Consider the following 21,033-nt stretch of genomic DNA (forward strand, 5'->3'; position numbering starts at 1 on the left):
ACTGGGCCAGCCCAGAATTTATGTACATAACCATGAGCATTCTGGGATGCTATTTTCTTAATTAACTCAGGAGCCACACCTTTGTGGAAGCACCTGATTGCAGTATGCTTTGTATCTCTCATTTATTCAAGTGTTTCATTTATTTTGGCAGTCACCAATATGCAGTTGATATTAGCAAAGGATTACAGGATACTACTGCCACCTGCTGGTCATCACTGATTGTCGACTTAATGAACGATCAATCAGTTGCAATGAAACTCTAGGGGTCAACTTTATACAAAGCCTATTTTATACATCAGATTTTTTTTTTGTTTTTGTTTTGTAAGGTGTATGGGAAGACAGGGCTCATAAAAAAATACATTCTACTAGTCATAGTGGATTACTTTGTTGTTTTTTTTCATTGACCATGAAATATTATTTGCTATTCAGCATCTATTTCCACTATCTCTTTCACAATAGCTGACCATTGTACGAGGTGAAAAACAGAAACGAAATGAGTCAGCAAATGCACTTTAGCCTATATTTAGAATGAGTGATAAACCTGCTCTTGACAGTAAAACCTTCTTCAGGCAGTTCATCCTGGGTGAGCCACTTCCACAGTTCACTGAGCTGGTTGTTGCTGGGGATTACCCAACACTGACCCCCCAGTTAAGTAATTCAAAACACTTTAAAAATGTCAGTCCTGCTTTGTAGTACTGCTTGCAGTCCCTGGGAAATATTACTTAATACGTTATGTGTAATGATTGCAGTGTGGGTTCCGAAGGACCGGAAATACAAGGTTATGAGTCTTTGTCATAGAAAACACAAATATATAGATCTCAGAGTGCATTTCATGCATTTTCTTGCGGGTGGATATGGATATTTTTGCCATCTCCCTCGGTGTTATACTTGAGCAAAAATATGCCATAAAACAATACAATTTCACCATGTTTCTACATTATGTCACTGTCCTATTGTCCACACTAAACTGATTTTGTTATATAAGCTGAGATCATTCCACCTTGTCATTTCTTTACACCTTGTCATTATTCATTCCACCCTTTTAGACAGTTTAAAGTCTTAATTTAGTAGCGACATAAAATGCATGAATATTAATGACGTGTAGTGATAGAGGGGACAGTAATATATTTATTTCAATCACTATCAATTGTGGTAAAATTACTGGTTCGAAAAGAACATACAATCTCATGCAACCGAAGGCAATATGCAATCGCGAAATGTGTAAAACAATATAGATCTGAATATGTACATGCAATGTAAACACTGATGTGCCTAACAGTGGAAATATTTTATGGTCCACGTGTTAACAGTCAGTCTTCTACTGGCTGATGGAGTTTATTATACTTAGTTGTGTCGAATGGTCTAGGGTTCCCCCCTGTGGATGGTTACAGACAGCACGATATTCACACAGGGAGGCGGAGAACGCATGAATGAGCCAGGAAGCGGAGAAAACAACACAAAGAAGGAATGTGGATGGAATAATCGATTGAAAGTAATAAGCTAAGCACTGTCGTGAATCCGAGGTAAGCTGAGTTGCATCGTTACACTGCTGGTGTCTTAACGATTGATGTTTATCACAAATGTTATTTCGGTATGTATCTGATCGAAACTTCGTTCAGCCAGGCCATTTCGCGAGTCTTTGAAGCAGCGACGTTTTCTAACTTTACTTCCCGGACTAAGTTACCAACAGGAGGGGTAAATGTGTCCCAGTAATCGCAAGTCAGAAACCAGAGAGTGCTTGCTAGGCTTGATCTATTGACTAGTCTGTAAACTGCTAAGTAAGTTAAATAACGTGAATTATTCTTTAAGAAGTGGACAGGAAGCACGTTTTACTCTTTCGATGGTTTAGTCTTGTGTTCCTGTATTGGATTGTTTTTATGTAAGTTGTCGCTTGAACTTTTTAGGCTAAACAGCAATCAAATGATGTAGTTCTAATGGTTAATAAGGCCTTCATACTCTTGTTTACTTTTATTTGACATAAAATAAAGAGGTGTGATAGCCAATGCAATGTGGTGAGAAATACAGAAACATGAATTAACCTGCGGCTGAACCAATAAACATATTGATAATACTTCGAATGTTAGTGAAGTGAATAAAACATGAAACATGTCGTGTATTAAGAAGTTAACAGTGGCGCAAGATTTGTTACATGATACATCTCTTTCATGTCCTTATTCAGCCTTTCTTCAGGTAAATTCCTTTTCTGGCGCTGTCACTCGCTCTCCGTTGTGTGTTCTGTGAAAAATTACTGTATGCGTCGTAGTGAAATCAGACACTACCATCCAGCATACCTACTTACAAAAGAGACAAGCTTGTATCAACAAGCCATGCAACTGTCTCTTCATTTATACTTTCCTCACGTCATTCCTATTTAATTTGTACTTTCATGCCCCTGATTCTGAACTACCATGGTTCCTTAACCAGAATATGCATTTTAATCCTTTTAGTAGTCTCAACCTGTAGCCTGTTGAACAGGCTTAAACCCTTTCACATGCATGCATCTCTTGTTTTTCAAAATGTATTCTGACTGGTTATGGCTTTTGGTTTTTCTCAGTTTTTTTAAACAGTACTTTCCAATACAAGCATTAGCCATCATCTTTGTTTAGACTTGTGTTTTCCTAATTAAGCTTGTCTTTAATTAAGCTAGTCTTTGATGCTGGTCATAGGCATCTTGAGAAAGCCACCCCAGAGCATAGCTGGCCCTGGTTCTAATCATTTTCTGCAAAGAACTGGTCTTCTACTGGCCAAATCCACAAGTATCTTCTCAGCAACAATTAAGGCAAAACAAACCTGCTGCTGTTGATAGCTACAGGGTAGTTTGATCAATGTCATGTAGGCTAGGCCTATTACAATGCTAATAGGTCCATTGATTGGGAAATGCTTATTAGTATGAACACACAACAAAGGTATTTCCTGCATTTGTTTCAGACTTATTTGAGAGGTTATGATATCTTCCTGCTGAGAAAAATGGGACTTTTAAAAGTAAAAACAGGATTCCTGTATAAAATAAGCATCACTTGGTCCACTCAATATACCAAATTTTTCTGTCTGTCTGTAACCAAAAGGTTGTAGGATTAATTCTCAGGCATGGCACTGCCATTGTACTCTGCTGAAGTATGTCCAGCTGTATAAATGGATACCATGTAAAAATCCAAAAGGCTTTGTAATTTGAAACATAAAAAAATGCCTGAAACGTGAAACGTGAAATCTTTTTTTAAAACATTTTTTGGCGCAGGGCAGCACTTACCTGTGGGAACAAGAGGAGACAGCTGCAGCAGTGCCTGATGGGAAGGTGTGGACTGCAACTGCCCTCGTCTCCACGGAGATGACCCCCGGGCTCAGGGAATGTGGACAGAGAGCGAGTGCCGATACAGCACGAGATTTCCCTCTGTCCGCCCGCCATTGACACGCTAGGCCTGCACCTCCGGACTCCGGTGAAACCGCCCCAAACAGCCGCGACCATGTGGGGACCGGGGGTGACGTTGGTGTGCCTGGCGCTGGCGTCGGTGGGTCACAGCCGTGGCCACAGTGACTTCACCTGTGAGCCAATCAGGGTGCCCCGTTGCCTGAACATGCCTTATAACATGACCTACTTCCCAAACATGATGGAGCACTATGACCAGGACATCGCAGCCAGCAAAATGGAGGTCAGTCTTTATGCAGTATATTGTGCTAAAATGGACGGTTTCAGCTGTGAATACAGCTGCCTATTATCTTGAGTGCTCATATATTTGGAACTTATAATGATGTCTATACTTGTTATACCCATGAAACTTGCAAGGCCATGTCTACTACAATTAGCATCACACGATACCACCGCCAGCTCTGAAGGTATGATTTTTAGTTGCCCTGAGCTCCTTTCAGCACTATACACTACAACTTTATTTTCATGCAGAAGTCTTTCAAAACCAACTTTACCTGGGCGCCCCTGGGTGGTTTATCCAACTGAAGCGTTGCTTTGTGGCACAGAGCCGATCCCCACGGTTTAGAAATGAGTCCTGGCTGTGCCAGTGCTGTCTGGTGGGACTGGATGGAATGAAGCAGACATTTTATTTAACATATGAATTACACAGTGAAAACCCAGAGCTTGGCTCCGAGTTATACTTCATCTGCGCTATCATCGTGAATGCACTGATGTCAGAAATAAATATGATATTCTATCCATCCATCCATCCATCCATTATCCATATCTGCTTATCCTGGGAAGGGGAGTGCTGGAGCCTATCTCAGCATGCATTGGGCTAGAGGCAGGAATAAAAATAAAGGTTTTTATGTCATTTTAGATACTGAATATGTAGTATGATGACAAAGTTTTAGTGAATTTAACGGGCAAATATATTCCTTACAGGGTTTCCCCTGGTATTATAGCAGAGGCACTGGGCCTCCACTGAATTCATAAACGCCTCCTCAAACATCAGAGAAAAAAACAATAGGCTAGATCCCCAGACTCAGATCTCCATCACTGAAGGGCATAAAATGCGCAGTGGTGCTCGGTCACGCTAAGGCAGCATGTAGCCTGTCGAAACGGGTGTAGGCTGTGCCAAGTGAACACACAGCAAAATGTTCAGTGTTAATTCAGCGCTAGCATGGTACATATTACTGGCATTTAGCAGACGCTGTTATCTAGAGCGACTCTGACTTTTTTTTTTTTTTTTTACATAGCATTTGCATTTCATCCAATTATATTGCTGGATACTGAAGCAATGAGGGTTAAGTGCCTTGCTCAAGGGTACAACAGCAGTGTTCATATGAGTCCAACAGGGACTGTATCCCTGTTCAGGCTGCTGCTGCTTACCCTATGAGGCACTTCCCCCTCCGCTAACTTTTTTCCTGGGGGAAACCCTGCCTTGTGAGGAGGTTCTCGATCTAATTTCATAACTGTGTTATACAGGTCCAAATTTATATGCAAACCAATATACCGGCTTGTTAGGTCGTGGTTTATTAGCATAATCATTAAACATAGTCCATTTCTGTCATTCCCCGCAAACATATGTCCAAAATGTCAGTGACAAATAATATACATTATCAATCGCATAAAAACCAACAAAGGCCACATGCACTGTACACTTACTGCATGCAATTTTGTTGGTGTGACAAAGAAAATATGGGTGTATGTGCTGGGTATAAGTTTAAGTCTAATGTAACATCACTGCAAGCTATGCGGACCATTCATTCTCTCACATGTAATTTAGACATAAGAAAAAAGTTATGCCTGTGTGAGCTCAAAAAGGCAAATAGCTACATGCTAAACCATAGCTTTCTAGTTGTCATGCTTGCTGACAATTGCCTGCTAATGTTCACTTTTTTCGCTAACATTGAAGAGTGTATTTACAGCAGTGTGTGGCAAACATACATAGGAAACTACGTGAAGTACAAATCATATGTACCATTTGTGCTTCAAATCAAGACAACAGCACAAGTTATGTTTAATGCACATTTAACAGATTTTCGACCAATTGTTTGCTAAAATGGCATTGTTTTGGTAAGGTGGACCAGAATGACTATATGTGGCAATGGGAAACCCTCTGTACCTTACTCGTATATTCTTAATATTATCTTGCCATAAATTTTGACTGTAATGGGGTCTTCACTAAGCATGGAAAAGTGTTCTGGAGGGTTCTTTGTGTGGTGTCTGACTGCAGTGCACCTCATATTTCGGGGCGTTAATGGCCATGGAACTTTCCGCACTTTATTGTGCGAGTCCTTTGATATAGAGAGGAAAGAGACACACCCAGCTTTGAACAAAGGCACGTTCACATTCTTGGCAACGGTCTCTCGAACCCACTCACTCACTCACTGATTTACACACACACACACACACACACACACATGCGTGTTGCACTCTCCCACCCTAGAATAGTGTTTTTTCTAGTGCAAAATCCAGTTCATTACCCAGCCAAGTGAAAAGGTCATCTAGGAAACTCAATACGTTATGTGGGAAGGCCCAGTTGTTATCATTGTGTCATTTTTTTGTTGTTTCTGGCAAGCTCCCCTGCTCTGAAGCCAGCGTAGCTGAAGGTGTATTATATGGGTGTTTTCAGGAAAACTGCCCATATCCTGGGCATGGGGTGTTTCTCTGTGGAGCACTGTGCCCGACCTCCCGTCCACACAATTTTGAGTGTTTCAGTAATTAAAGTAAAACATTAAATGTATGATTAAAACACTGAATCCCCACTGGGATGAGAGGCTGCAAGTCTGGTCTAATGAGCAGTTAACAGTTTTCAAGCTGTTCTGCATGAATATTTTCCATTTGTATTAGCCTATATTTATGTATTTATACCTATAAATTATTTTTAAATATTTGTAATTATCTAGAAGTGTCTTCTCATCTCAGATCAAGTCAAATTTATTCGAATGCCATTTATTAACATTACATTTAGTTACTTACCTAAACATGTGACTGAAAATTTCAGTCAATATTACTTCTTGTCTTGATCACATATAATGATTATTGAAGTGATGTGTGTAAAGTATGTTGTGAATCATGACTTCAAATTTTTTTTTCTTCCATAGTTTACAGTACGTTGGTATGGTTGAATATTTACAGTAGCATTGCTTGTTAAATCTTAGTCAAGGGTACAAGAGGATGCCCGGTCATTTTAATTTTAACCTGCAGCATCCTTATTAAAAGATAAATTGCATAACCTGTCTGTGATTTCTCTGCCATGTTTTTTGGTTCCTGTTAGAACACACCTTTGTAAAATATACAGGTAGGTACCCTAGCAGCAGTGAAAATTCACCCAATCATTGAAATATGCATCATATGAAGTTTGCCATTTATGCCCTGGAATAAGTTGGGTTTTTTTACATTAAATTATTATTTTTTTCGTGAGGGGAGCAAGCTCAAGCTTTTCAAGCTTTAGCAGTGCGATAGCTGTAGAGTGAATGCTAGCGCTGGTGTGCGTAGAGCAAACGTGTGTTCAGATTTACAGGGTTTTTGTCAATGGAGGCTGAAAGCTTTTGTCTAGAATTAGCGAGATCCTTCTGGGGGCAGGAAGTGAGGAAAAAAATGGCTCTAGGTTATTGCCAATGAATGCACAACTGCATTTGTGTTATTGGCGGCTGGAAGTGGATGTGGGGACATGGCAGTGTTGACTGAGAAAGCATTCGGCTGGAAAGGAGGAACTCCGTGGCTGTGAAACAGAGTTGCCACAGAAACGTGCCCGAGTTTGCTTACCCTCCTAAACCCAGATCTGTGCTGTACCGTGCCTGAGGACGGAAAAATATATGAAAAAATATACATACATACGCCACATGAATGGCTGTCTTGTTAGCGGAGCCCGGCATTAATCGACCAAAATTTTCCTTATGTAACCTTTGTAATCCTCAGCGTTTGCCCACCAGGCATAAATGATGAATAACTACCTTTGAAAGCCCAGCAGGAACGTTTGGCTTACAACGGTAATTCAGCTATCCTCATGTTAATGCTTCCTTCCTGATCTTTCGGGAAGTCTGATAACTTACTGAAATACCCTTGTGTATGAACACAGCAGTTGTTTGTATTGTCTCTCTGCAGTAGGGATTTTCATGAATGAAAAGTAAATGTCCGCTTGGAATGAAAATACATTCCCCAGGGTGCACGGTAGTGTGATGGAGACCTAGCGGATGGGGATGGCTATTTATGAAAGCGGAGATAAAACTGCACAAGATACTAACCCCCTCTTAAGTAAACATACACACAAACCAAGCCTGATCCTCAAGCCGAAATTGAAGTGTCCTTCTTGATTGTAATATTCTCCAAAACGGATGGGATTCCCTCTGAGTCATTTGCACAGTGTCTCCCGCCAAAATAAAAAAGGTAACTTCAGATCAAAACCTCAGAACTGGTTGCCTTTGTAAACTTTGTTTTGGAGACCCCCAAGCTTGCTGAGGGTCAGACCATTGGGAGTTAAAATGAGGTTCTGGGGCTTGCCTTATTTCCTGTGAGAGCCCGTATTTCGAAAGGGGTGCTATTGTAGCTATCAGTTGGATTCTTATTAGTCAGAACTGTTCCGCAACTGTACACCATTAAATCGATGCGTTCCGCCAGAACTTGCACCACAGTATATTCAGATAGCAGGGACTGCAAAAGCTTTGGTTTGGAAGGGCAGACATTAGGTTAGGTTTGATTCAATACAATAAGAAGTGCTTTGTTTTTCAGCAAAAACTTCATTTATAGTATCAGATGAAATCGTACAGTTGTCGCAAGTGACCTTGAAGCGCTAAATAAATGAACAACAAAAAACTGGTTTGAAGCTGCTGGCTGCTGCGAGGCAGAGAGTAAATTAGAATTCAGCTTACCCCGACCCAAACCTTTATTTTTGGGCAGAAATGATATCCTCTCCCTGGCTGTTGGAGGCCAGCAGCAGTCCTCTCACTTAGTCATTCTGTGTTTGTTGCCAGAAAAGCCAGCAGTAATTTCCTGAACCCCTCCACCCCCCCCCCCCATCCCTCCGTTTTCGATCAGCAAAAACGGAAGAATATCAGCACCAGCGTGTGAAAGGAGCTCTTTGTTGGATGGGGCAGTACATTACAGGCCACCCAAGCTACTTTCTGCTTCTCTTAAATCTTCTAAACACTTTTTTGCAGGAAATGAAAATTGTTCTCCATTTATTGATGTGCCCCACGGCTTAGGATTTTGATTAAAAAAATCAATAAAATAAAAAAGTTTAAACGTGTTGTAAAAGCTCGATTCTCTGTTTAAACCCGCAATTTCGGATTAATTGTTTCAAATCTCAGTGTTTTGAAACCATTAAAGATCGAAAGAAATTCCAAAAAAGAATTCCTTTGATTTTCACACACGGCAGCGTCTACTAAAGCAAAATGTTTGATTTGTTTGCGATTGGGTTTGACTGGATCTCATTACCTCAGTCTTCTTGACCTTCTGTTGTGGTCACTGAAATATCTTGTGAAATGCTGGCAGACTGCAGAAAGCACATATCTCTCTTCATCGCACGATTGCGACTCCTGTGGTCATTCAGGCGATCACGATTTTCCTACTCCAGCTGGGGCTGTTGCACAGTCCTGTGGAGCAGTAACTGTGCAGCTCGGCCTGTGTATTACAAAGTGAAAAGTAGCGGGTGGCTGCACAGTTATGGAACCTGCTGTGCTAGTGTACCCCTCTCCGATTGTCTTAGGACTACAGAGATGGCATGGGCAGTGACACCTGGACTTTTCAAATTTTACGCAAGGAATAAATAGTTATAAACCGAGTATAAATAATATTATACTTTATAAAATTTCATTTTCTGAATTGTTATATTTAATGGGTATTTAACTTGTCCTTCTTGCCTAGTATACGCTATGTACAATCAGTTGTAATTTGCTTTGTAGCTTAATGATCAGAGTGACATAGAGAAAATGATAACGGTGTTTCTTTCTCCCCTCCGCGCAGTCGTTCATGCCCCTGGTCAGCCTGCAGTGCTCCCCGGACGTCCACCACTTCCTGTGCCAGGCGTTTGTCCCCACGTGCGCCGAGCCGAGCGAGGTCAGCTGGCCGTGCCGCGGGCTGTGCGAGACCGTCCACTCCAACTGCAGCAAGCTCATCGAGACCTTCGGCATCGACTGGCCCCCGGAGCTCCAGTGCGACAGGTGAGCGGCAGGGCTGAAGTGGAGCGGTGGGGGGAGGGGCCTCTTACGTTCAGGCAGAGGGTTACGGTAGTGGCTGCCCAAAGAATCCATTGATGCTGGATTACAGCGTCACCAGGGTTACATGTGGTTTAAGTCATCCTTTTATAAGGGTCCCTCTGGCTGCTCACCGCAATCATTAAAGATCCCGTGTAACTCCCTTGCAAGCGAACAGGCTTCACTGTATACCCTCGGCCTAAACCCGGGACTCAAACAGCAAAAGCACAGCCCCCCCCCCTTACTTCTTGTCGTAGGGATAACCAGTAGGCCTTGGTTAGGGGACCTAAGAGAGCCCGCGTTGCTGTAGGGCAACAGCAGTTCAGAGATCTATGCAGGGGCTTCACCATGGAATGCAGTTACAAGGGTTTTAAAACTGGTTCTAAAAGTCTCTGGTAACCAATGAAGAGCAAGAGCAAGCCCCGGAGTGATTGGCTCCCTGCGTTTGGTCTTAGTGAGAAGACGAGCTGCTGCATTTTTGACCAAGTGAAGACGAGTCACAGCTCCTTGACTCAGACATGTAAATGAAGCTTTAGAATAGTCTAATCGAGATGACACAAAAGCATGAGTCATTTTCTCAATGTCCTGAAGAGACAGGACAAGTTTGATCTTAACAATGTTTCTCAAATGGAAAAAAAACAGGATTGGACTAGTTTCTTGATGTGCAAGGCAACATTGAAACAAAGAAATAACACTCGCTTGCTGCTATTCCAAAAAATATTACACAAAGACTTAAATTTTGTCTTCATTCGGCTTAAGGAAGTTGAAGCACATCCAGTCCTTAATGGCTATAAAACCGTCAGTTAGATTAGCCAAGAGTGGAAAGGACAACTCCCAAGATGATATGTAGAAACAAACCTTGTGGGGAAACTGTACTGAAAAGTACAGTTTCCCATCCTCCTCCGGCCAGCTGTGGGTTTATAGAGACCAACGTGTTCAAGTAAAATGTTCTTCTGTCTAATCTATTCAGGATTGTTTTCATGATAGTGTCTGGAGGTGGTGGTCTTGGGGTGGGGTGGAGGTTTGGAGTGGGGGGCAGGGGGTTAGGTGTGGCTTGGGACTCCCTGTTGCTGGTAGAGGGAAATCGAAAAGCAAGAATAGGGAGTTGGGGAAGAGCTGTAGGTAGAAGACCTACAGGAGGCCTAGCACCTCCCCCTCTTCGCACCTGCACTTCCAGAACACGTCTCCTGTCTGTTCTGGCCCCACGATGGTGGAATGACCTCCCTGTGAAGGTCAGAACAGCTGAGACACTGACCCATTTCAAACGACGACTGAAGACTCACCTCTTCAGGCTGCACCTCTCCCATCCTCCCTATCCTGTAAATTACTGTAAGCTGTTTGTAGGTGATTAGGTGCATTAACTGTCTTAACTACTGCTGTATTTTTTCCATAGACTGCGTTTTGCCGTTCTCGTTGTTATGTTAATCAGTTTAACCTTCAGGGTCAAGTTGAACTATGCGGTTGTTCCCTCACTTGACCGGACTTTTCTTAGGGTTGTCATACTTGTTCCTGGTTATGGTTATACACTCTGTTGTACATCGCTCTGGATAAGAGCGTCTGCCAAATGCCTGTAATGTAATGTAATGTAAAGACAAACATACAGAGTGAAGATGGCAACATAAAATATGACCCCCCTCTCCGGAGATTCCAATGGGAGCTACCTGTACAGACGGCAAATCTGTACAGGCATGAGAAATGCAAGAAACCTTCCAACCAGAGTCTGCCAGTGAAATTAGGGTTACAGCTGTTGAAAGGTGACAGGAAGTCAGGTTTATTGCCCCCTTACGCACTGTGTCTGCACACTTCTCCAGCTCAGTGTCTAGACTATGACTGGTTATAGCCTTCACTGTAAAGATTTATTCATAATCTAGGCTTAAATATCGAGACTGTGTCTGATTCCCTTAGATTCTCATACAATGTTTTTAGAAGGTTATTCCATAGTAGTGGAGTTATGCTAGCCATTCTGGCTATCTAAACATCCCCCAGTTTAATGTTTAGTTTGGAGGATGATTAACCCTTCCCTCCACCTCAGCTGATGTGTTATTCAATTGGGTGCTGTAAAATGGTGGTGTAACCACTGGTGTTTTTGGTTTTCCCCTCATGGAGGCTCTAAGGTTTTCTTGCTTTCTTCCAGGTTGAAGAAATGCCCCAGTTCTCCAGACGATTCGTCTGCTACCAGCCACGTGACCACGCCCAAGAGCCCGCCGTCCGCCAAGCGGGACCTGGGCTTCTGGTGCCCGCTGCACCTGAAGACCCCGCCGGGCCAGGGCTCGTCCTTCCTGGGCGTGCAGGACTGCGCCCCCCCGTGCGCCAACATGTACCTCAAGCCCCACGAGGTGGAGTTCGCCAAGAGCTTCATCGGCGTGTCGTCCATCGTCTGCCTGTGCGCCACGCTCTTCACCTTCCTCACCTTCCTGATAGACGTCAAGCGGTTCCGCTACCCCGAGAGGCCCATCATCTTCTACGCCGTGTGCTACAGCGTGGTGTCGCTCATCTACTTCGTGGGCTTCCTGCTGGGCGACCGCGCGGCCTGCCGCCGGGCCTCCCTGCCGGGCGCGGAGGACACGGTGGTCCTGGGCTCCCAGAACAAGGGCTGCACCCTGCTCTTCATGCTGCTCTACTTCTTCTCCACGGCCGGCACCGTCTGGTGGGTCATCCTCACCATCACCTGGTTCCTGGCGGCGGGGCCCAAGTGGAGCTGCGAGGCCATCGAGAAGAAGGCGGTGTGGTTCCACTCGGTGGCCTGGGGCGTCCCCGGCGCCCTGACCGTCATGCTGCTGGCCCTGGACAAGGTGGAGGGCGACGGCATCAGCGGCGTCTGCTTCGTGGGGCTCTACGACCTGGACGCGCTGCGCTGGTTCGTGCTGGCGCCGCTCTGCGTGGGCGTGCTGGTCGGCCTCTCCCTGCTGCTGGCCGGCATCGTCTCGCTCAACCACGTGCGCCAGGTGATCCAGCACGACGAGCGCAACCAGGAGAAGCTCAAGAAGTTCATGATCCGCATCGGCGTCTTCAGCGGCCTCTACCTGCTGCCCCTGGTGGTGCTGCTGGGCTGCTACGCGTACGAGCAGGCCCGGCGGGGCGCCTGGGAGGACACCTGGGTCAACGACCACTGCCAGGAGTACAGCATCCCCTGCTCTCACTCGGTATGAGCCGCTCGCCTTGGGCTTGCCAGATAAGGGCGCCCTTATTCCACTGTAGGCCTGGAACCATGATGACTCACTTCAAGTTCTGCATGGTTTTCCATATACCATTTAAATACATGGCTCTGGGCTCAACCTTCCTTCTCTCCTTCATGCTTCCGTATCTAGAAGGTTCTGTTGCACAGGGCTCTGTATCCATTGCACTCCATACATTTTGTGATGTGGTAATTAATCTGAAAATTTGGTAATTTATACAGAATCTGGTGAATCTTGAAAACAAAGTGTTTAAATTGAAGGGGCACCCTGTTTGAAACTGATTGTGGTCATTCAAACTGTTTTTTAAAGCTGCTGCAATGTTTCCACTACATACAAGCTACAATCATGCATTCCAGAGATAAATCTATCCAAATGCAGGGGTCCTCTACCTCCCTTTTCTTCCATGGTTACACAGCTGCTACTCTGATTAGCAGCATTCAGTTAATATATTTTCATGTCATAGATTTCAGGTCTGTAGTAAGGGGCTATATTTCAAAATAAAAGTTCTTGTGGGGGTTGAGGGGGTATTTCAGATTTCTGAAATACCCCCTTTTGAAAAAAAGTGATTACAGTGAAGAAAATAGATTTTTCTTATATGATAATCAGAACATCCAAAATCAGGAATAATACAACAAGAAATCTGAATTCTGAAAATCTGAAAAAATAAAGCAAAACTTTGGAAAAACTATCACTGATTTTGTTGAGTCCTTGGAATATTTTCCTAGGCTCCACCTCAGACTGAAAGTCTTCACTAAATCAGAGACTCAGATTAGAAGATTAGCTGTCTGATAGTGTTACTGGGCAGTTTAGAAGCAATCTGTGAGCATACAGTAGGTGCCAAGAGTTATACAGTTTGATGACACTAAAAACAGACCATATAAGGGAAGGGAGGAAGGCAAGGAATAGCATAGCACAGCTAGCAGTCACCGTAGTCTTGTGGTACTGCTGTGTATTTGGATGCCTAATGGAATTGCAACTGTGCTGTGCTGAGTCAGCCAACTCTGGCCAGCCTTATTTTGTAAATGAATTTGAATTTGAGGCCTGGTTAACAAACCTGATGAATGTTTTGTTTTGTTCCATTGCCATTTCAGAAAAATGAGATTGACCGTCCTGATTTGACACTGTTTTTGGTCAAATACCTGATGACACTGGTAGTGGGAATATCGGCTGTTTTCTGGGTCAGCAGTAAGAAGACGTGCTCAGAGTGGGCCTTTTTCTTCAACCGGACCCGCAAAAAAGAGTAAGATCCCAGGCACCACTCGCTCACTCGCCGTTATACTTCTACATTACTGACCTACTTACCTCCAGAGCCTAGCCAGGCAATTGTGTACGGGTTATCACTCATGATTTTAAATTTGAGTGTTTTTGAAGTATTCCAGAAGTCACTATAAATTAAACTCTTAATTAAGCTATATCCACCTCAGACACTAGTACAGTAACATTGATCACTTTCACTAAAAAGTTTTTTTGATGTAGCATACTTTGAAGTAGGGCATGCGGACATTCATCCAACCCCCACCCCCCATGGTCCCAGTCCAGTTTTATAAAGGTTTTCACAGGTTTCTTTTCACTAATCTCCTTGGTGTGGTTACTGTTGGATTGGCATGGGTGGTGTGTACTACACAGTCTTGTTTTAGTAGGTCTTGGAGCTCAGTTTTTGACTGAAATGAATGATGTGGTTTTTATTTTCTGCTGAACTGCAGCCCGATCAGTGAGAGCCGTAGGGTGCTACAGGAGTCTTGCGAGTTCTTCCTCAAGCACAACAGCCGGGTCCAGCACAAGAAGAAGCACTACAAGTCCAGCTCCCACAAGCTGAAGGTCATCTCCAAATCCATGGGGACCAGCACGGGTGCGGCCACCTCCCCTGCCGCGGGCCACAGCGTCCCCTCGGCCGCCACCGCCGCGTCCACCGGCGTCCCGGGCCGGCCCTCGTTCTCCGAGGTCAGGGGCTCGTCGGAGGCCTCGGGGAGGGAGCAGGTGGAGAGGGGCAGCGCGGGCCGGGGGTCCCGGAGGGGCGGCGGGGAGAGGGAGCCGGCGGGACAGGCCCTGCCCACCCACGACGCCCTCGAGAGGCGGAGCAAAACCGGCAGCTCCACAAAGTTCAGCAGCCGCTCCGAGAGCTTCCAGAGAGTTCCAGACGGCAGGTAATTCAGAGAAGTGCCCTCTTCCTGTGTGTGCTACAGCTGCCAATCCAAACCAAAATTACTTTTACTTTTATTATACAATTTCCAATCTAGTCATTTGGCAGATGCTTGTAGACAACGCAACTTACAGCAATTGCATTTTTTGATTTCAACTCAATACTGAACCTTTATTTGTTCAATGTTACACCTGTTGATTATTGAATGCACCATCATTCACAACTTGATGTGGCTTCAAGAAGAGCAATCTTCCTCTTTACAGTTTAATCATTTATGAGGGGAAATGTATGAGAAATACAGGCTGTAGCACTGCTTTTACCGATGTAAATGGAGAGGATTTGCTTTACAGAATGCCATCTCCATTTGGCAAGCAAAGCCTGCAGAAACAGATGATAGGTAGTGCAGATGGTACTTGCCTCAGCTGGCTAATGCGTAAGTAACTATTCTTTTTGTTCCCTGAGGATGACGCCCAGGAGCGACTTTGCAGAGGGAAAGCAGGGTCCCATTGGGCAGCCGCCGACACTAAGCCCCTCCCACAGCGCCAGCAGCAAAGGCTCCGCCCCCCCGCTGGTGCGGCTGACGCCCGAAGAGAGCAAGGAAAAAGAGAGCAGCTGTTCCAATGCCTGAGCACCACTGTTCTCTGAAATCCATACTCTTGTGAGTACCCCCAGTCCCCCTCACCCCAAACCTGTACCTACATCCTTTTCATTAACACTAGAGGCACGTGTGGCCAATATGATTTATGATGAGCCGCACATGCCTAGTGACATCACAGGCCACACCCAACCACTATGTGATCTGTACCTGGAACCCACAACCAAATTGAAGTCCATGCTGAATGTTCATCCACCAGCCACTGCGGGCAAAGCAGAGGACAGGGGACTGTGCAGTTCTGAAGGACTGCAGCCCCCATGCTCCTTTGCAAAGCCTCAGTCAACACCACTTATTGATATACAGGTAAATAATATGAATGTAGAATTTACACTGGTGAAAATGTAGTGTCATATACCTGTTTCATTTTTTATAATCAAACTAACACTGGAAACTAGTCCGTACACTGAATTTTGGTGGAGGGTGAATTAAAATTTTTAGAGATTTGTATAATATATCTGGATGGAGTTCATGACAAATGTTTGTTGTGGAGACACAATAGTTGTGGTGGACACTGAAAATGCTTTATCAGTCTTTCTTACTTTGCTTTGTAGTAGTTTGTAGTTTTGTTTGCATACAGAAATGTGCGGCCTCATATTATGATGTAGCTAGAAACGATCAGTTGAGAGTATTTTGTGTTAGGCTTTGCCGTACTTGTTCCACATCAACACTGTGTCTACTGAGATGTTTGTTAAACATGCATAAACGGAGCTCTAACATCTGATATATTTATTGAGTACATTAAGCAGGTAGTGATCTTTGCAGTAATCATAGCATTTTCAGCATACGCTTTTAACCAGGTATTTTATGAGTATTGTACAATATGTTACATTAATAGTTCTCGTAGTATTTGTTTCTCAAGCTTTGTAATTTACTCACATATTTTTCCATAGACAGTTGGTCTTCTCCCTCAGTATTAATTTCCATAAATACATGTGTGTGATACCATATCTAGCATTTACTGAAGGGCTAACAACTTTCATTTCAAAGTTTATTTTTCATTTAAAGTTGTATCCAGTTATTAGGCTTTGAATTTAAAACTAAGCTTTATATAGATTACAAGATTTCATCTTAAACACTACATAAGACAACATCACTCAGTCAAGATGATTACTACATTCATTTTCAAAACTTTTACCCTTAAACATTACACTACACAAATCCCACCTTTACCTGTAATGAATGGTGCGACCTATGTGCTTATTAGAAACACTCTAATTATGGGACTGTGTTCATTAAAAAAAAAACATTTATTTACTGTTACTGTATTGAGGAGCTGATCTCATCATGTATCTATCCATAGGAAGTGACCAATGTGAATACTAGCTGCGGATTAATGCTAGAATATGCTGTATAACACTGTAACCGTAACATTTTCATTTTTATGCGACATTGTCCTGTTAGACAACAGAAAATATGTTTTGAACAGAAGTAATTTGTACTGGAGAAAATAGAGGCCTTAATAGCCAGTTTAAATCTATTGGTGCAGTATGTTTATTGTCTGAATATCAGTCATTTTGAATGAATTTTGAATCAGTGGAGTGGTTTAGGACTTAAAATCTCACTTTTAAACCATAATGAAAAGTCCAAAGCGTTGCTGCTTTACTTAAATGGAACATTCTTGGTGTTTATATCGTTGGACAGTTCCGGAACTGACGTCAGGAAGATAATTAGTGGCCTGTGCAGAATTTTCATGTTTCTGCCTCATTACCATTTTCAACCACAATTTGTCAGTGTTTTTTCCAGAGATGTTTCCAAAGCAGTTATTTGTGGTATTGATGAGCTTGAAAGCAATTTTCATGCCTTTTTAAAATGTCTTCCTATTATGTGTGTCCAAAATGCTGAATATTACAGAAAAAATGTTCATAATCTGTGTGCTGTATCTTAATGTGATAGCTTGGCACCACTTTTGTCAATAGGAAAAAACAGGAGCTGATTACGCTCCTGAAAAATAGGTGGCAGCTGTTATCAAAAGGGAATTCACAAAGTCCAGAAGCCAAGATTTGTGTACAACACAAACTACTTTAAAAAAAACATTTTTACCGGTTTATTGCCTTTAATATATTATGCAATTAGCAAATGCTCTTTTAGATTTAGATCAGAGTTGCAAAATAAATAGCAAAATGCTAAATCATTTTTGCAGTCTTGTTTGTCTTTCATCTTCTTCAAAATGAAAGAACTTTAGGGGATGCTGGCTGTTTTCTTTACTAAGAAACCAAACAGCCAAGCCACACAAGCCTCTTTTGATTATGAAATGTTGGAGCATTTGTCTGGAAGGGCCTCCAAAGAATCTGGGGTTTTTGTGGGCCCACTCACTCCACTCTTTCCTTCACTCTGTCCGATACCCCTCATCTGTCCCTCCGCTAACAATCTCTCTTCTTTTACCACAAGTACCTGTTTAGAACATAGCTTTGAAATGTTTATTTCCCATTGTGTTCAATCTAAACCTTGTTTTTTTAGATTTTATATTCTAGACGGCAGTAGTCTTTTTTTTTAAATCTCTGCTTTGAGGTGATCAGAACGCCATTTCTTTCTCTGTCCTTTGTCATGATTTTGTTTCGAGTTCAAACTAACTCGTCATCCTTTTCATTCTTATCATCTTGCCATATGGCAAATATGCCTTTTTAATTGCCCTGTTCATTTTGGCTACAAGACTGCTAATGAACTTGAGACATTTTTTAAAATCTGCCACTGTAGTTCATAGTCTTTCATACGGTATCAAATTAGACTGTATTTTCACGCTTTCAGGAATCAAAATGTGTTGGCAAAGGGAAATGCGACTTTTCTGCTTTGAGCGTCTCATGACTGCAATATTGAGTGTTGTCTGCTTGGCTTTGCAGGAGGTCAGTCATTATGTGTTTTGTATTAAACAGCTGGGTCCAAAACAATACAGTGCATTTTCCATATCTTTAAATGGTGTTTTTTCTTTCATCCTCATCTTGGAATGTTGTTTTGGTATTTTACTCACTTTCATTTCTTTTTGTACGGAATATTATTTCCTGTTTAATATCATCCCATTAAATAAAGTGTTTCGTTATAAAATTGTCTGTTGTGTTCATTTATTGTTGTATTTTAAAGTTATGTTTCCTGTCCAAAAATGTCCATTTAGCAGAGGGATAAATTGATAGAACATGCTGACCAGCTGAGAGAGTGTGGAACCAAAGAATTCTGGTCAGGTGATGCTTTATTTAACCAGTAACCGGGTTGGTACAAGTTTCATTTTGATTAAATGGAAGAGACAGCCTTGTCCCCAATGTTACCTCAGCAGATTGGGTTTTTTAAGTCCCTGAGAAAAACCATAATAAATAGCATTAATGACATGAACACACAAAATTAAATAGCGTACATTTTCCAGACCACAGTTTGAGTAGTTTAACATATATCTTATGTCAATTTACCAGATCAGGTATTGTCAGTAGTCATCCTATAGTATGAAAATACAAATTGTCAAAACTCAAAGCTACTTGAATATAACCTATTACTATATTTTCAGGTCTGTTCCCACCAGTGGATTGAGCCACATGTTCATTGGTATTTTATCATCTAAGCAAGTAATCTTGGATCACAATCAAACAAAATAGCAGCGGTTTGGACTGGTGTGGATAAGGTCATGTAAGATAAGTTGCCAAAAGGGAAAGGGAAAAAAAGGCATTATTTTTTTAGGCATTTTTCTGTTGGCTGAGCTATATATATAGAAAGAATATCAGAACAATTTCCTGATATAAGTGTGCTATTGCCCCCCAACCCCCCCTCCACTTTTGACTCCCCTGTGGAGGATCCCCTGTTCTTTTGACAGAAAATCTTGTGTAGTTAACCTCATTCTTTTACAGTTTCTTGGAGGTTTCATGCAAAGATGACATGTAGAAGACAACAGGGTATGTTGAGCCATTTATTTTTCATTGCACTGGTAAGGGAAATGTATTGTTTGCAGCAATGATGGCTATTTATACCTTAGGATGTTGTATCTCTGACAAGCGAACTAATCTAGATTAACTAAGAACTAATCTAATATCTGTCTAATGCAGTTCTAAAGTTACGTCTTCTCAAAAATGTTTTTTTGGCAGGACTTGGCTTCCCGTGAGGACTCAACTGAACTAATGAAGTAAGTTGAGCTGGATGGGGGTGAACCTTCTTCTCACCATTGTGTTAAATGAAACATGGCTTTTTCTTAAACAATATAATTCCAGATTGCAATTTAACAGTATAACGCTGTACTGGTAGCTTACAGTTAAAGGATATGACACTGCAAATGTAAGCTTGTGTTGTTTATATGGCAGCAGTGGTTTTGGAACTTTTTTCTTTGGCTGATTAAGCACTGAAACTGAAATGAGATTTTATCATCTCCATCAATATTCCCAGGTAAACCAATCTTGTGGTAGTTTCTTGTTTTTCATGCATGACTAACAAACTCATTGAAATCCAGTGTCAGGTAATCTTCATCACTTGACTCATCTGCTCTGCATTTTCTGAGCTATCATTAACCACATCTTTGCTGTCAGAATCTGTCCTTCCTCTTTAATGGTTTTTCTTGTTGTGGTTCTTTTGACTGTAATTTGCACATTGCTTCTGGGTTTGTTTAGATTTCTTCTGTTCCTTCTCTTTGTGAGCTTTGTGAACTCTCTAGTTCCATTTCAGTTGCATCTGAGATGTTTGCAAATACTTGTCTTGACCATCTTTTTTAGATTTGATCTTTCAGCAGTCTTTGGCGATAAAATTATGTTCACTAGAAATATATGTGCTGTATAATTTCCAGAGGAACTTGCATGTGCCTAGTGTTTATACAGGACCAGCAGTATTAATTAATTTTATAGCATTTGGTAATTGTCATTAGTCTGACCAGGCTTTCTGAAGACGCTAACAATGGTGAAGTGGTTATGATTTCTGACATGTGAATACATTTGCATTCCCCATAGCATGTACAGCACAAACAAGTATGGCTAGCTTCAGCCTTTCACAGGTCTTACTGTCCCGTCTTCCTTCTTACACATTTCAGCCACACTTTGCTCTCATGACTGCAGATGCCATTCATGTTTCATCTGTATTATAAATATTATAAATCTTGACTGAAATTAATTGAGATGGAGTCAAAAGATAAAATATGATTAACGTAAACCTCTCAGCTATGACTACTTTAAATATAGAGTAAGACATTTCTCAGCCTACCAGTCTCACTGGACCTAGTCTCGCATAGCCAGACCTCCACACTTCGTTTCAGCGCTGTGCCAGCGCTGGAGAAAGGTCTGGCTCAACCATTATCATTCTGGTATAGGGGAAAAAAACGCTTTGGCTTGTTTGTATTTCTTTAAACCAATCGCAATCGTCTTGGGCAGCGTTAAGCCCAGGATGCAGCAACAGTGCCCTTGAAAACAGTAACAGGCAGATAGCGGAAGGGGAGGAGAATTCCGACTGAAATAGTCTATATCCGTAGAGTGAGACTGCACTGGACCTGACCTCCCACATTG

The 21,033-nt window shown here is 42.4% G+C and overlaps 1 protein-coding gene across 1 annotated transcript; it reads left to right on the top strand.

The window, feature by feature from the left end:
* The first annotated feature begins 1,378 nt into the window (after positions 1-1,378).
* Positions 1,379-18,062, top strand: fzd6 (frizzled class receptor 6). Its single transcript, XM_064338043.1, has 7 exons — positions 1,379-1,523; positions 3,236-3,647; positions 9,374-9,570; positions 11,738-12,746; positions 13,871-14,019; positions 14,483-14,923; positions 15,382-18,062. The coding sequence occupies exons 2-7, from the start codon at positions 3,462-3,464 to the stop codon at positions 15,545-15,547; spliced, it is 2,148 nt and encodes a 715-aa protein (XP_064194113.1). The 5' UTR covers positions 1,379-1,523; positions 3,236-3,461; the 3' UTR covers positions 15,548-18,062.
* The last annotated feature ends 2,971 nt before the right edge of the window (positions 18,063-21,033 follow it).

This window comes from Anguilla rostrata, chromosome 1 (genome assembly GCF_018555375.3).
Source record: "Anguilla rostrata isolate EN2019 chromosome 1, ASM1855537v3, whole genome shotgun sequence".
NCBI classification, from domain to species: domain Eukaryota; kingdom Metazoa; phylum Chordata; class Actinopteri; order Anguilliformes; family Anguillidae; genus Anguilla; species Anguilla rostrata.

What these genes read in the sequence shown, in the direction of transcription:
- fzd6 (XM_064338043.1), top strand. Translation starts at nt 3,462, where the DNA reads ATGTGGGGACCGGGGGTGACGTTGGTGTGCCTGGCGCTGGCGTCGGTG. An exon ending in AACCGGACCCGCAAAAAAGA is followed by an intron (nt 14,020 to 14,482) that starts GTAAGATCCCAG and finishes GCTGAACTGCAG; the next exon opens with CCCGATCAGTGAGAGCCGTA. An exon ending in CAGAGAGTTCCAGACGGCAG is followed by an intron (nt 14,924 to 15,381) that starts GTAATTCAGAGA and finishes TTGTTCCCTGAG; the next exon opens with GATGACGCCCAGGAGCGACT.